Raw genomic sequence first — 17,230 nt, 5'->3', positions numbered from 1 at the left:
TTTGCGCTTTGATACAGATTGTTTCCTTACCAGCTGCCAAGGTTTGCCCCGTGCCTGGCTCACTGGTTACACAACCTATTCGATTGCAGAGAGTAATAGTAAAGTTGTACGTCCTGTAAGGTTTTAATCCCATCGCCACATAGTAGAGCTCATGAGCCTCAGCTATATGCAAAACCTGCAAAGCAAACAGATTGGAAGATGACAGTTGGTTAATAATATTTTCATTCCTATTAATTGATGACATGTTCACTAATAAGAAACTTGTCTCTGAATTTGCAGATTCCTTCATTTAGATGTGGAAAAGCCTACAAAGACCAGCTGAGGGAGAGGATTATTTTGGAGAATCTGAACAAGCTAGGATTTAGGTGATAACACTTCCCATCACACTGTTTTATGAGGTAATAAGCCAGTTCCTGAGTGGATAAATGAGGAAACAAAGTTATTGCCTCATAAAGCTGTGTGGTGGTGCAGTTATCACTACAAACAGTGCAGCTACAATCCAGATGACAAAGATGACACTATTAAGTGGTGAAATCTGACCACCATTGAACGAGTGACATGATTAGCAGGCATTAGGAACAAGAGGAATAACTAATACCTACAGACATTTGAATCTGCTTTATTTTAACGTTACTATAAGCTATCAGAGAGAGTGGAACTGAATAAACTTGTATTTTAGATAACTTCTTTATCAGATATTTATTTAATGAAAAATCTTGCGAGCCCGTGACCAGAAGCAATTTACATTTATGTATTGTTACAACAGCCGCAGGAGCAATAGTATCCCCACTTCACAGAAAAATAAACTGAGGCCCATCTGTGGTACCACTTAAAGACAAAATCAGCTTTGAAATGAGGAATACAATGTCAGAGCACCAGATCCACTCTCACATTGGGATTACCTATCATGTTTCTTTGCTCATTCCGAAGCTTTTAGTGTACTACTACTGCCATGGTATTTGTTTGCCAAATGCAGTCACTCAAAAATTACAACAGTATTTTTAAATCATAGAATGGTTCAGGTTGGAAGGGACCTTAAAGATCATCTCATTCCAACCCCCCTGCCCTGGGCAGGGACACCTCCCACCAGACCAGGCTGCTCAAAGCCCCATCCAGCCTGGCCTTGAACACCTCCAGGGATGGGGCAGCCACAGCTTCCCTGGGCAACCTGTTCCAGTGCCTCACCACCCTCACAGTAAATCACGTATTTAGACTTTATAAAGTTGGTTTTCTGCTATTTTGGGTTTTTCTACTTCGAAGATTTGTCCGGGAAGCCAGACAGGTACCTTCTTAATGAAAATACAGATTCCTACAAAACAACATGGCTTTATGCATATCAGCAAATACAGCAATAATAGAGAATCGGAACATACAAAGATCAAGGCAATTTAAATGTGTTTTGCTCAATTTCATCCCTCCTAATTTTGAATCTCACCCACTACCGAAAACAAGTCAGCTCAGGAATACAACTTAAAACATGACAGTAGCATACAACGTTACAGAGCACTCAAGACAAATTGATATGTGAAAAAGTTAGATCAGAGGATATACAGCAAATCTGGGAAATGATTCATCGCAACATCAAGGAAGACATCAGACTTTATTAATTTTACTATTACCAGTTAGGAAAAACTTAATGTAACTAACAATAATACCTGGGAAAATGGCGGCAAGAACCTTTGCTCTGTCGTCAGACTGATGCTGTATCCCATCACTTCTCCTCTTGCCAAATTATCTTCAGGTTTTTCCCATGACACATTGAGGGAATACGGTGAAAGAGGGAATACTGATGGAGATGGCATGAACACTGGGTCTAAAATCAATTTAATACAGTAACATTCATAAAATAAGTGAGCAATGGGTATAATCCAAGCTTTCTCACTGCATGTGTAAAACACCATTTCAGACAGTCTTTTCTTTTTTCTTTTTTTTTTTTTTTAACCTTATTTTCAAATCTAAGAGGAATTTTCAGATTATTTTGATAGCACATAAAAAGTACCTCACCCATCATTCTCCTGTTTTCTACTGCGGCCATGAATGCAGAATAAAACTCTGCCTGTGCCTTCAAAGAAATACTAATCAGCAGTAAAGTCCTAACCCCTGTAGCAGGTAGGAAAGTACACACAAATGAAAAAGTCTTGAAGAAAAACTTCATGCAACCTGGGAAAAAACTGATAAAAGCAAAAAGTGTTCAATACTTCAGCATCTTAAAAGCAATTTTGTTTGCTAGGGCAGTTTGAAATTAACATGTCTCTCACTTCTTACAAAACAGTTCCCCTGTCTTCCGTAGTAAATCTGTAAAAGGATTGTTTGCACTGCAGTTAAATCCCCACCTGATTACTCTGTAATAATAGGATACCAACTCATAGCACTTCTGCTGTGTACAAACAACACACTAATGGACCTCTTCCCAAATACAATTTAACACTTTTATAACATATAGTATTTAAGAACAGATAAGCACAAAGACTCATTTTGAAAGGGGAATTAGTTTAGCCTGCTGTTTTGCAGGAGCAAATGACTGAGGACGTGATTTTTCAAGCTATCAGCAAACAAAAGCATCAGTGATGTAACAGAAATGTTTTACTGCAAAACATAGGCTTTATCAGCCTAAAAAAACTTAGATATCTAAATAAAACATTAAAATAAATAGCTGTTATTTCAAATAATATGTCAAATGGCAAGCCCTTTTGAAAATCTGAGCAGAAGGGTCGTAATAAGAGCTGTTATGAACTGTTAAACTTCTGGGAAAAAATGGTCCATATTTTGACACTTGGCCTCCATAAAGCATATTAAAAGTTCCAAGCACTATACTCCTGAAAAGGTAACCCTCTCAAGTTTTCAAAAAAAATTGCTTTCTAAACAATGAAAGCCTCAGTTCAAGAAAAGCCATTAGAACCTCCTTTCTGAATATATGTGCTTTCTTGGACAACATTCCTGATTCACACCAACTGTTAATACATTTGTGACAAAACCAGTATTTTTTCATGTTTTCTCCCTTTAAAGAACATATAAATAACAACTGGGAAAATAGTGGAGAATTCAAACACTGCCTGGTAGATGTTGCAATCTAGTAGTTTTGAAATTTTGGTTTAATTAACAGGGATTATTGTCTTCAACAATATGATTTTATGGTGAAGAAAATGTTTTTGCTTAACATGCTAAATCCTGAGATAATCTGACCTCTCTTTAATTAGTTAAAAAATGCAAATTTGTCCTTATTTGAATCATCACTAGACGTGTTCTATTGAATAAAAACGTAAGAACACATTCTAATTTAGTGTTTCCTTTCATTTGTATCAAACAAATTCAAACCAATACTTACCAGCCTCTCCTGTTTGTCCCGATATCCAGTCTGAAGATATGCTACCTGCCATGTTTACTGCTACCACATAGAATTCATACTCTGTAAATGGCTCCAAATCAGTGACTGTGGTACTGGTCTGTGGTGGGGCCAGGGCATTCTCATTAGGAGACGCCATAACTGGTTGAGGACTGAGCCATCCACTGCTTTGGAAAATACGAATTTCTGGAGAAAGAATGTTCCCAGCTGGTTTTAGTTTTTTTCTCATGTAAAGTTCATATCTTATAATTATGCCTAGAGAAAAAAGCAAACCAGGAAAATTAGTGCATTTAACAATTTCTAGAGTTCTGCTAAAATACCAATGCGAATATATTTAGAACAAAAATGTAATCAATCACCATCATAAAAAAATACAGCATAAGAAGTTTTCCTCATTTCTGCTATTTTCATCCAAATGCTTACTTTGGCACTTCACACATTACACTGTTTCTTTTCCCCTCCAAGCAATTTTGGGATTTGAAAACAAACGGCTGGATTACAGTATGAGTTCTACTACCCTCACTGGAAGACAATATCCTAAAGTTCTAATCAAATGTTAGTGGAAATTACTTAAGACCTCTGATTTTCAAAAGGTTATTTAAATGTTTTGAAATATATATATTTTTAATTTTTTATTATTTTTTTTTATTTACGCAATGGGTAGGGAATTTTTGAGTGCCAGTTCAATTCTAACCTTTCAGAACATACTACTGGATAGGAGATACATGTCTGTACGAGTTTTCTGTCAATGTAAACCTATTACATATGTGGGAAGTATTCCTGCATATTCCATCACTTTGGAAAAAAAGACAAACTTCAGTATTGTGGTGTGAAGTGATACGTGATCTAGGCTGGATCATGGACGTAGTTCAACTGTAAGAACAGATTGTAAGAAAGCTGACTGGAGATTTCCCAAATGGAAAAGACGAGAGACTTAGCAAAGCCAGGAGATAGTTAATTACCATATAACGTATATATCTGGGGCTGTACTCATGCACAGAACTGGAGACGTTGCTTGGGAGAAACAGCTCCTCTCTTTGTCTTTGGACAGACCAGTAAGTCTGACCAGACATCAAAAGAAATATGAGAGTATTGCTTAAATCTGCCTACGCTGGCAATAACATGCACGTAATGGCTATGGGGTAAACTATGAAGAGAATATGCTATAGGTTGAGGGAAACAGCAAATATCATGACCTGCACTGTAAGAACAGCCCCTCTAAATACACACAGGCATTCTTGTGCGGGCATTCTTCCTGTCTAATCTGGTAATAGCTGGCAAATGAAATGTTCGAAGAGAAAGCTGAGCTCCCCAGACACAGATGCCCATTTTGTGAACAGATCAAAATGCTTGTTTTTGCATGCACAAATATTTGTGCATGTAAGTGCAAGTTCACAAAGCCCAATTGCACATATATTAAAAGATAAAGCATTTACCGGTAAAAGCTGTGGCATCACAAAAGTATTCTACAACAGCTGTGTTCTCAGTTTCAAAAATGTAAAATATTATTACACAAGTTAGACCAGCAACTCTTGGCAATCGCCTAATCCCTAACAAAGTTATACTGGTAATAGAATTAGTTACTACACATGACGGATGGTTTTAAAAACAGACTTCTCTGTTAATTCTTAGATTATTTTTTTTTCCATAACTGTTGTCTGTTTACTTATTCTTTGTAAGGCAATATCACCACATCTGTCTGAACTAGGTGATCTGGCAAATTAAGAAAAAATTAATTTTACTGTAAATGTTTAATTATACATGTGATTTTTGCTGCAGCAGATGTCACTAAGGGCTAAATCCTGAACCCAATATATCCAGTTGGAGTTCTGGACTCCAAAAGAATACATTTAGTGGCAGATAAGCAAATTCAGACAAGTGCCTTATTTCTTTTTCAGTCTCACATCACATGGATAAGGATATTCTAACCAGATTTGAGAATACGCTGCTTTTTTTTTGGCAAAATCTTTGACTTACAAAAGTAAATACAATGTCCTACCATTTGGTTTCTCAGGTGGTGACCATTCCACAGCCAGTTCTGTAGAGCTGATGATTTCTATCATTGGTGGGTGTAGCCCTTCTGGAGGAGCTTGTGCAGTAATTACTGTTACTGGCTGGCTCTTTAAGCAGCCTCCACTAGTACAAGCTTGCACAGAAAAAACATACTTTGTAAACGGAATGAGATTCCAAATAATTGCTGAAGTTTTTAAGCCTTCATACTGACCACAAGGCTGAAGATCAACCAAGCTAGTACATGTCAAAATGTATTTCTCTATGGGCCCAGAGTCATTGGAGAGGCTTGTCCAGTAAAGTAAAACAGAGTGGTGACTAACAGGAAAGATGGGATTTAAAAGCAAGCTTCCTGTAGGTGTCCCAGATTTTGTTCTGTATGTCACTGATGCACTTCTTGTAAAACCATGAACGTTGCTGGCTTGGACGTAATAGGAATAGAAGGTATATGAAGATAACATGGTATCAGTGAAGGTCTGAACACCTAAAACAAACAGGTGAGAAGAAAACTGTATCAGTCTAACACATTAAAAATAATCTTAAATTGCATACTTAAAATCTTTCCAGCCCTAATCCAAGACATAACATATTTATGCCCGTTTTCATGCTCTTCTTGAAATCATTATGAATGCTGTAACTTCTCAACATTTTTTTTATCAGGGAAACCCTTTTCCCTTTACCATCTTCCACTGCACTTTGGCATCACTTGAGAAATTTTCCCACAGAATTTCTCCTAGTTCCTGCTTTAATCATAAACAAGATTAATGCAATTACCTTCTTATACCTCCTTTGCTTGGAACTAGTTATTTCAAAAGTAAATCAGCGTTGATATTGGTGGATCTGATTTAGAAAAAAAACCAAAACCATTCTGTAAATTTTCACACCTTTGGTTTTGATTCATTTCATAGCATAAGACCAAATATTTCACCTTTCTGTGCTTTCACTTCCTCGTTTCTACAATAGTGCTTAATAGTTCATTTGTAAAGCATTTGATCTTGGATAAAAAGTGAAACAGAAGTGCAAATAATTATTAAAAAGGTATATCCAAAGCTTATGTTTACCTTCCTCACCCCCTACTTTCCACTACTCTAGATAGCTTTTTAGCAGCCATGACCATGAATAGCTCCTGGCTATATCCCAGAAGCAGTTACACATCTTAGTCATCACAGCGCAATACGAATTTACGTACAACAGTACCACCATACATTGTTTTGCCTTAAAAAATAGTGAACACTGAGTAATATGTTACACCCCAGAGCACAGATACTGTTAATCTTTTTCAAAGCAAATGGAAAGCTATTTCTAAGTCCTCTCTGTGCACCTACAGTGGCAAGCCAGCGCTGAGTACAACTTAAAGAGGACCACAAAATCACTACTATTCCTAGGTATTCAACCCTTGACACTGTAGTACAAAAGCAGCAGCGTTATCCCAGTAATTACTTACAATGCTTCAACTACCTATAGTGATCGCAAACTTATTGCTGGAGTCCATCAATAAGGAGACAGGGTAATCTCATCTTCATGCCTTTCAAACCCTAGTACTTCAGACAAGGCTTCAGAGCAGCTCTGCCAGCGGCAGCAATGGTTATTGTGACATCTTTGTGCATTGATAGTGAGCAGGAAAGTGATGCAGCAGATTGCAGTCTTGCTGGTGAGATTCAGCTGTTTCTTCTTCAGCTTTTGGGTTAGCTTGCTGTTCGCAACTGTGGGTGCAAGTACTTCAGCGTACTGTAGAATTGTTGAGCCCTTTCTGAGCTGCATGGACACACCTGCCCTGACGGAAGTGCTTCTGGGCACAAGAATGGGCCAATTCGACAAGTGTTAGACTTGGACAGGCTGGCAAGAATCCTCAGAGTAGGAATGTGACAACCAGTTGCTGGGAAGGACACCAGCAACAAGGAGCTTGCCATGTGTCCAGTTTCCTATTTTATGTCCAGAGAACAGAATGGGCCACAGAGGCAGTGCAAGTCAGCATGCTAGAAAATTGGGAGAGCTGCACTTTATGGGATGATAGGATCCCCCTTCTATGGGCCTTCAACTCAAAAGAGCCACAAAGAAGAAAAAAAGCATGCAAGGAAAAAAAAAGAAAATAAGAAAGAAAAAAACCCAGCAAGACTACTGTTGTCATCATCATCAAGTACCACAAATCCTTGTCAGATGACAGAACAGGAGTACCACCTGAACTAGAATCTAGGACCTCCCCCCCTCAGAACCCAACCCTGCTCTATAACTACATGCTGACCTCGGACCCGATCTAGAACTAAAAAGTGAACTAGAACATAGTCTAGAAGATGATCTAAGAAAAAAGTGAGCTAGACCATTGTGTGTAACCAACAGGAAGGCTAGAACCTGATCCGGAACCAAGAATTGGTCCTGAACCAATCAGCAGTCCTGAACCAACAAGTGAGATAGACTTAAACGATGGTCTGAAACAACAAGTGTGCTAAACCATGATCCCACTCCGGAACCAGCAAGCCAACTGGAACCCAATCTAAAACCAACAACTGGTCTAGAACATTATCTGGACCTAAGAAGTGGGCTAGACCATGATCTAGCCCTACCAAAACGCCAACTCCAGAATTCATACTTGCTCTAGAAATGACTGCAGCAACACTACCCTAGCTCTACAAACAACTAACTCCTGAAACCCAGCCTCTGGAATGAAACCGGACTCTAGGGCCTCCAGGGCCAACCTAGACTCCAGGGCCCCGGGTCTAATGTCAACAGCAAGCACATTACTTTCCCCTTTTCAAGTACAGGGATCAGAATAGGCAGATCACCAAGAATGCTGATACTGTGTGTCAGAAAAGTAACCATCACCATCTCAAAATTACAAGAAAGTTCATTCAGTGTTGATGAACACCTGACCACCAGGTGGTAACTATTTCAATAGGAATATAGGCTAGATAAAATTTGAAAAAGCCAAAAGGTAGAAGGTTCTACACTCCACAAGTGAACAACTCCACCACGTATTTAGCTACATTTGTAAATAATTAGAACCAATGTGATTTGGAGTTAGAATTGTAAGTAACTTTTGGGGGTTTATTTTCACATTTTAGAGCAAGTATTTCATTTTATCCTCAAGACAAGGACTGATATCTCCTGAGCCTCTGGCTTCCCAGAGCAGTTAGGAAAACATTGTTTTAATTGGACATTCTGTAATACTATCAGCCAGATCACCAGGCCGATTTAGGAGATTATTCTTAATTTTCTTTCAGAAGTTCAGTGTTTCTGTAACAGTCTCATTTAGTCATAAGATAATGTTCATCCAGTTGCACTCTCGGGGCATTTCATAAGCATTACAAATTCCACACTATACTGAGAAAAAAGTAACATTATCAAAAGTTCTGACAGCATTAACAACGTGTTCTTGATATTCAAACACCAGCAGATGACTTCACGTCATTAATTAGGGGGATTGACAGGAAATGTCAAAAACGTCTTTTGAAACCAAAGCTATGTTTCTACAAAATAACGTTTTGTTAAATAGCAACATGCTAATGTCTTGTTATACAGCTAAGCACATTCAGAATTTTTCACTCTTTACAAAGCGCGTAGGTACAGTCATAATATAACACCCTCAACAATGCACTCAGTTTTACGTACGTTACAGAGCACAAATATATGACAACAAAGTATAGTAGCTTTTCTTTTGAAATTAATTCATATTTTTATTAAAGTTAAGCTTTTAAACCAAATTAAGGAATTGGAATATTTTCTATTTGCTCTCTAAACTTTTTTGTAGTGTTTTTTTCTCTCCTCTCAGTCACTTAATCCCATGCTTACATGGGGTCACATACCTTTCCTCATGGTATGTACTGCAGTGTCCAAATTCACAGCATAAGCCACAGAGTATCAACTGTAACACAGCAGCATGCACCAGAACATAAAAATCCTAGGTTCATGCCAAAAGATCTGTGCTTCCACTGAATAATAGTCTTTTTTTTTTTTCTCTCCAGGGTACACGCCAATAATTAGAAAGACTCAACATCTGCGTAATATTAACGTTGCATTGGTATGAAAATGCAACAAACTAAAGAAGCTCCTAGAACAGAAATCAAACCTTACTGGCATTAAACCACACCTGTCTTCTCAAAAAAAACCCAAATCACTATGTGCCATATATACGTAAAAACAGCATCCAAAGCTACCTCCTTTTCTTTGATAAGAAGATCAATAGTAGCACAAAATGGCCTTTCCAGCTAGGACAGAGTGTTGAATCCTTGAGGAACGCGTTCTGAGGATCCCTTTGCAAGCCTCAACATGAGAGAAGTAATGCCGCTAAAGGCAAATCAGAATCCACGCTGATAGCTTAACAGAAGGTGCTAAAAGTTAGAGACCACAAAAAGCTTTCCTAAGCTGTTAACAGTTTAAAACCAGGAGCATGAAAAAAGCGAGTTTAAGCACATTATGGTCTCTTCCATTCACCCTAATTCTTTCTCTGGAACTTTGCCTCTCTTAGATTTTGGAGCCTGTGTACATTTGCAGGGAATGCTTTTGGTGAGTCAAAGTCAAAGTAAAAAATTATCAGCCATTCTGGGTGATTCAGTTTGCCAGATTTTAGAATGATGTATTAATTTCTTTCAAACAAAATTAATAACACAGAATATTAACTCACTAAAGGAAAATAGAACAATATATTCAAAATCACAGCAAATTATAATGAAAGAAATCAGAAATAATTAAGAAAATTTGCACATCTATATAGATATGTACACACACACACAAACACAAAATCTTCGATGTCATCTTCCTAGAAATACTTACTATAAGGGTAGTAATCTTCAGTTGTATAAATTTCAGCTTCATCCCTATAGAGCTGGTAAGTAAGCCTGTTAGAATTCGGAGAGTCAGGGGGACTCCACAGAAGACTGATAACAGAGGAATTGAGAACTTCTCCTGTAGGAGGAGGTTGCTGCAATGGAGCTAAAACATACACAAAAACAAAGGATTTAAAAATGAAGGTAATCAATAATCACACAAATTTAAATAAAAATGCAAAGATACCGCTGAGTTTTCTTTAAAGAAAAACCATCAAGTAAACATACAATCACTCAGGCAAGACACCAATAGGCTAAACTAATCCATCCACATGTTCTTCAACAGAATCTGAACAACAGATTTTTGTCCAAGTACATGAAACAAATGTATACATTTAAACAAATGACAAACTTAATTCCCGTTTCCCCCAAAACTGATGCAAGTACACCACAGTTTTCCACACACTTTTTTTTTTTTTTAAATTTATTTCAAGACCTCTATAGAACAGGAACATGTTTATCTGGTCACATTATTGAAGTCTATAGATTAATTACAACTTATTTTTTCCAGAGGATTCATTCCATTTTAGTATAGGCCAGGCATAACTTCTATTAGAATAGAAATGGAAAGCCCAACTAACTACAAATTTTACTGAAGTGTTACAATAAACCTACTTAATTAAATGACAAAAAACATAAAGGGGCAAATCTTGAAGGTTATTTAGGCAATTCACTTCCATTTATTTCAAATGAAATTTAAAGCAGTGAGAGTGAAGTGTCTAACATTTTAAGAAATCAGCTTGAGATTCTTATTTACCAAAATACTACTCTGCTATCACCTCCATTAACTTGGGGAACGTGCTACTTAATTGCACTAGTATCAAGAAAGAGAAAAACAAGCCTGAATTTCATAAGCCAAAAGTCTCACATTTTCAGAAATAGCAGGCAAAGTCCCTCCTATGTGTCTTTTGTAATCCAACTGTATGACCGTGGTCCTTTCTAAGATAACGGCTATTACTCAGAAATTAAACTTTATATGCATAGATATAGACATATATATATACACACGTCCACCTAAACGTATTTGTGTTACTGTTGAAATCAGAGCGTGAGTCCGTATCCCTCTATAAGATCTCCAGCCAGCCTGTTACACTAAGGAAAGCGCTACTCTCTGACCCTCAGTACAGCAGGCATTATTAGCCCAGAACAAGACTGCTCTGGTTTGGTGGCTAGTAGTTGCTGTAGCTTGATTCAAAGGCAGATCGTGCCATTTCCCTACCCTCTTTACCAAGGGAAGGAAAAACAGGGGAGCGTGGATCTAGAGGAAAACGTTTTGCTCCAGGAATGAGAACAGCCCAGGGCAGTGCAAAAATCAACACACAGCGCAAGCCACCAGCAGCTGGATCCAGAACCAACCAATAAGCTTTTCTCAGTTACATTAAGCATTGTAGGAAAATAGCAACATTAGAAACATGTGGCTTTTCATTTTTTCTCCTTCTGTTTATAAACAGAATCATCTCTTCAGTGTGTGGATATTTGCTTAATAGATAGAATTAATCAGGAGTTAATTATCAAAATCTGTTCAGTCAACCTAGCAGGAGATGAGAAGCAAAGAGTGACCCTGCAGACAAAAAAAGACATGAGAACCTGAGGCCACACAAGTGATAGGTGTAGAGACTTACACCAACATCAGCGTTACATCTGAGTTTTTAATACAAATCTGAAATGTGAGTTGAAGCTCTTTATTTAGACTAAGATAATGAAAAGCCCTACTCCTACTGCAGTCTCCCAGCCAAGAAATAGCAGAAAATATTTCTAGAGTTCATTGGATTGAAGAGAACACAAACATCATCTCCCATTAGAAAGTACAGGTTGCTTTGCTGCAATCTAGAGCTTTTGAGTTCGGCTCAGTTTGGAAGTGAACGTATGCTGAAGTGTTTACAGGAGTAAAGTTTGAGAATCAAAGGAAATAGGTGCTCTTAAATCCTTTTGCCATTTTTGAAAGTTTATCTCCATGTAATATGTGCTTACAAGACCTAAGCAATCATACAAATTTACCAGCATTACCCTTCATTCTCCATTCTCAGTCTCACACTATTGCATATTGCTCCCACATGTGTGCTGGTTTACATTTTAGATGCGTAAGCAACTGTATTTCAGATTTTTTATGGAGCATCTAAGATATTCTTGGGCAGGAAAATTGAAAGCAGGTCTTTTCCTTAAATAATGTTACTTGGACAGGGACAGCAACTTATGTTTGCTTCCCTTGGCAAAGGGGAATTATAACCAGTAATGGTATGTGTCAACAAAATACTGTGTTGCAATGAAAATAACGACAAATATCAAGCCAGGCAAAGCTCCATTTCTGTGCAACAAGTTAAAATATTTGGTATGAATAACCAAGACTGCAATTGCTATATCATTTATGTCCAGAAGAGGACTCCGCTTGTCATTTAGACTACTGCCTGATATATTTTTTTCTAACTAAAATCTAAGATATTATTTATCTATGTCATATTATTATTAATCAATTTTATAGTTGAATTGCCATTGACCTTTATCCAATGTATATCCCAACATAAATAAGTAGGTTAGTTTATGTTTGTAAAGCACTTTGAAGATGAACAGCATCATAAAAGTGCCATGTATTATTATTATTATACATTCAGTTGAAACATCCTACGTTTTTTAAAGAAACAACAAGCCAATCAACTATCGGCACAATGAATAGATACTATGCCTTCTACAGAAGAGCACAGGGAAAAACAAAACGGTATATAAACACTTCCAAACTTTGAGGGGGAAAAATAATCACCTTTGAAAACAAATCAGTCTGCCCCATTTATAGCACTGTGCATTCTGCAATGGATATTATTTGAAATTTAAACCGATTTACAATGAAATACAAACTGGAATCAAAGCGAGAGTTGTCTGTCCTTGTAAACAAACTCTTTGTGCAGGTACATCTCTGATTGCAAATCTACAGTGTGCACATATAACAACAATGAACGTCATATAAACACCTATTCAGAATACACAAAAGAAACATTTCGTTGCAGGAGGATACAGAAACATACTCCAGAGATCACTTGGGAATGTCAAGCCCTGTCGTTGCATTACACATGGCTACCTGAGCTAACTCTCACAGTAGGACCACTGTGGCCATTATTAATTAGGCCTGCTCACCAACCGGCATCTGCAGAGTATGTCATTCACCAGTTACTTGACTTCCAAGGCTGGGCTGTTAACTGTGTACAGCAGTAAGGTGTGTCACAAAAGCGCAACGCAACTATTTCAGAATTAGCTGAGGTCCTACCCACACAGTTTGGCGTGGCATGGTATGGTGCCTTCAAAGCCCGTTTCTGAACATTGAACTGAAGGCAACCTAAAAATTTAATTTTCTTAATACATATTATTTATTTTACATAATATTTTTCCTCTATTTCAATAAAATCCCTGCCAGCTTAGTGACTGTGTACTGGTGAGCAAATCTGAACATTTAATTTTGAGTACTTATAACACAAAGGCTGAAATTGTGCCATCTCTTCATATCCAGACTCGTCGCAAGTGCAGATGTTCCATTGCAATGTGTTTCATTACAATTCATGGTCTGACCGTCAACATAGTATTAGCCTCACCACACACACACACCAATTTATGATACTCTACTACACAACACATGTTTTCCCAAACTGACTGGGAAAAAAAAAAAAGCACCAGGATGAGAAAGGCAAAACTACATTGCACTGAGGAGGGGATTTTGACCAGGAGCAGGTCTTCAGCAGACTTTTTGGTCTTCAGACCTTTTGAAGACAGGTCTGCTGCTTCCTGTTAATGACAGGAAAGGGGGCTAAGCTGTAAATTGCACAAATCCTATTGCATTCGTGTGTCTAAAAGATGAACTCTGCATTGGTCGCTACAAAGAACATGGTGGGAAGTGCAAGGGTCATTACTTCTCCCCTGGGTGAGACTGCAAGCATAAGCTGTGTGTATGATGTGAAGCACTCTGTACATCTTTCTAGAGAACACTCCTAAGATACTCACAGCAAAAAATCACCCAAACTTCAGGGACTAGAAATATGGGGGGAGAAAAAAGTCAAACCCAGTTTTAGTACTGCTGACCTAATTTAATACTCACTAAATCAATAAAAAAACATTAATTTGAAAGACATGCTTTTAAGACCTAACATCCACTTACTTTTACTGCAGCCAAATAGGTTGTGGACATCCAAATTACTAGCATCCGGAACACAGTTGTCACATTTCAAGCCAGTTACAAACTGTTTACAAACACACTGTCCAGTAACAAGATGACAAGTCCCACTAATGGCTCCTGCAGGATGACAATTACAGTGCTGACATCTACAAACAAAAACAAATCAAGGAAGGGATCAAAACACATTAACACTCCAGTTAAGCACAGTAGGGTTTTGTTTAAAAGATTCTTGGGTGACATAATTAAAGAATCGTAAACCATTCAGTAGCCTGAGACAAAGCAGAAAATCTATTAGCCTGATAAAAAAAAAGAAGTAACTTACAAAAAACGTGCCCGTTGTAAAAATAAACATTAACATCTCAGTGCTAGAATAATATTCTAATTTAGATAAAAACTGCTTAGAATTAAAGAGCTCTTATATGTATTGATCCATACACAAACTGGCTAATAACGTTTGGTAATAACTGCATTATGCACTCAGTCCTGCTACACTTACTCACACAACTTTCCTTGCAGAGCTGTAAACTTCAGTGATACATGCGTAACCGGTTTCATACGTTTCTGCACAAAATATGCAACCTTTTAACTTAGAGGAAACCGGGCTTTTGTTGAAAAAGAAATCAATTAGTAAGTTCTTGTCCTCAAAGGCAACTTGAAGTTGAAAAAAAAAAAAACACGCTGCGAATAAAGTATAATGAATGTAGACAAAAATTGGGAGAAAAAAACCCTCAGATTAAAACAGTTAAAGGAAACAAAATAGGAGAAATATGAGTATTGTAACAAAAAGCACATTTTCTTTGCAGCCTGATGGGCAAAACTGAAAATAACTAAACAGAATATTTAATTAAATGTGTAAATTAAATTATTTTAATTAAAAAGAACAAAAAAATTTAAAGCATTGGTATCACACAAATGCCACATTTCAATTCTGTAAATATCTGGCATCAGTAGAGTACTTTCAGGATTTATTTATGCTTCGGCTTTTGCATGTTAAATCTCTTGCGATCGGCTTGTTTTTCACTATTTCCCCACTGACATTCATTTATAGCAGGGATACCAATGTCAGATTATGCAAATATTCAAAGACTCAGAACATCTCAGAAGTTAAGCAAATCAATTTTTTCCTTACTGTAAATACTTTTATGCTACCCATTGCAATATAGGCTGCCATTATTAGTCATAACAGGAAGTCAACAATGGCAAATAAAACTTCACACTTTAGATTCTAATTTCACTATATTTCAATCGCTGCTGACCAAAAGTATTTTGAAAAAACATAGACTGAGAGAAATACAGAACTGTACAGTGCAGCTAAAACATACTAGGACATCTACACTACACCCATAAGCAACATCAGCCTTGAGGGAATTTTAAATTATTCTAGATGCCATTTCCCAAGATGATTGAAGCAGCAAAAAGACCTTGGAGAATTCCAAGAGAGGGACCGTCACGCCATGTCCCATTTGCTCTGCTAACCCTAAGACCAGACAAGAGCTGTTGATTTATATTTGGCTGATTTTTTCCTTGGCCAGTTTCACCAGATCCAAGGCAAAGTCACTTTGCCATTTTCCCAGTTAGCACCATCACCCTTGGTGTATCTCTTTCTGTCTATATGAAGGCAGAAGTGAAAGTGAGTTCAGTTATATTTTAGGTATCAGCTTTTTAAGGCAAAGGAGAGAGGAAGGGAGGGTGGAAACTGTTTTCACATTAGGACACTAAAATTCAGGTCAATAATCAGTGAAATAGACATTAAATGTGACAGATCTTTAAACAAGTTTAAGAAAACTCTTCACATACATTTTCTGTCCATCACAGAGCTCTCTGTATTAGAGTTCCTTTACTCTACAGCAGCTCGTGCTGTGTGATCTCCCGGGTAATCATTCAACACCCTTAAAAAGGCTGATAAAAGCTAAAGCTGCAAAATAAGCTGCAAATTTGTTTTATGGACTAATATCCTTTTGGGAATAAATAAAATACATTCTCTCTCGGAAACCACTACACTGTAGTTTGCTCTCTTTTATAGTCAAGAGAAAAGGGCAATTTTTTCAAACTGTATTAAGTCTTTTCATCTGTAGACAGTGCATCCAAATCCCCCTTCAGATAGAGGTTTTGTTTAGACTATTTAAATGTCAAGACTGAAAAAAACAGTTTAGTTAGAGAAAAAACGAAGACAGAATTATTTGCTCAGTAAGACAGTGCTTTATTATTTCATAATTTCATTACATATTAGTACATATTTTGTTGGGGGTGCGTGTGTTAAAAATATCTCAATAGATAAACAGTAAAAGACAAGCTTCTGTTACTGCTCCTGTATATTACTGCACCTCTTACGAATAAGGGTCCCCTGAGTATTCCAGTTTTCATTCTCATTCACACATGAGATATCAAACTCACATACACGTACACAGCCATAGTTCTCAGTGCCTGGCAGGGTGGGGCTGCTGCTTTCTGCTTGTTGCGTTATCTTCTAGGCAAAGTGCGGGCTCCCTACCTCCACCTATACTGAATTAGGCTCCAGATCCTGCAAACAACAGCATACACGTCATCGTATTGTGCTCCAGAGGATTACACATTATATTTGTGCCATCACATGCATCACTTTCTTAAACTGCAGAACACTAGGACTGGTTTTGTTGCTATGCATAGTTCATGCTTTTCAGTCAGCATTAAGAATCTAGTTCATTACGGAGTTTTTAAAAAATACCTAATCCTTTGAAACTTTTAATCACGTAAGAAATATTTTCAGCCTTCTTGTTAAATGCTACTTCTTCGAGATACTCTGAGTCAAATATATTTGAGTTTTATTAAAATAGAATTATATATAATCAAGGAAAACAGACTTTTAAAACACGGAAAGAGAAATGTCAGGCCAAGATGAATTGCAATATTGATTTTGTGAGG

At 37.3% G+C, this 17,230-nt stretch overlaps 1 protein-coding gene across 4 annotated transcripts in view; it reads right to left on the bottom strand.

Moving 5' to 3' along the window:
- Positions 1-17,230, bottom strand: part of USH2A (usherin) — a 394,302-nt gene that overhangs the window by 297,676 nt on the left and 79,396 nt on the right. For all 4 annotated transcript variants that reach the window (XM_074579436.1, XM_074579435.1, XM_074579437.1 and 1 more), the window contains 6 exons: positions 14,312-14,475; positions 10,121-10,279; positions 5,343-5,837; positions 3,326-3,598; positions 1,656-1,813; positions 31-175 (listed from right to left, as the gene is read on the bottom strand). In XM_074579436.1, coding sequence (XP_074435537.1) covers positions 31-175; positions 1,656-1,813; positions 3,326-3,598; positions 5,343-5,837; positions 10,121-10,279; positions 14,312-14,475 — 1,394 coding nt within the window. The remainder of the gene's footprint in view (positions 1-30; positions 176-1,655; positions 1,814-3,325; positions 3,599-5,342; positions 5,838-10,120; positions 10,280-14,311; positions 14,476-17,230) is intronic.

Source organism: Larus michahellis, chromosome 3 (assembly GCF_964199755.1).
Source record: "Larus michahellis chromosome 3, bLarMic1.1, whole genome shotgun sequence".
In the NCBI taxonomy this organism is placed as follows: Eukaryota; Metazoa; Chordata; class Aves; order Charadriiformes; family Laridae; genus Larus; species Larus michahellis.
This window is presented reverse-complemented; position numbering and strand designations above follow the sequence as displayed.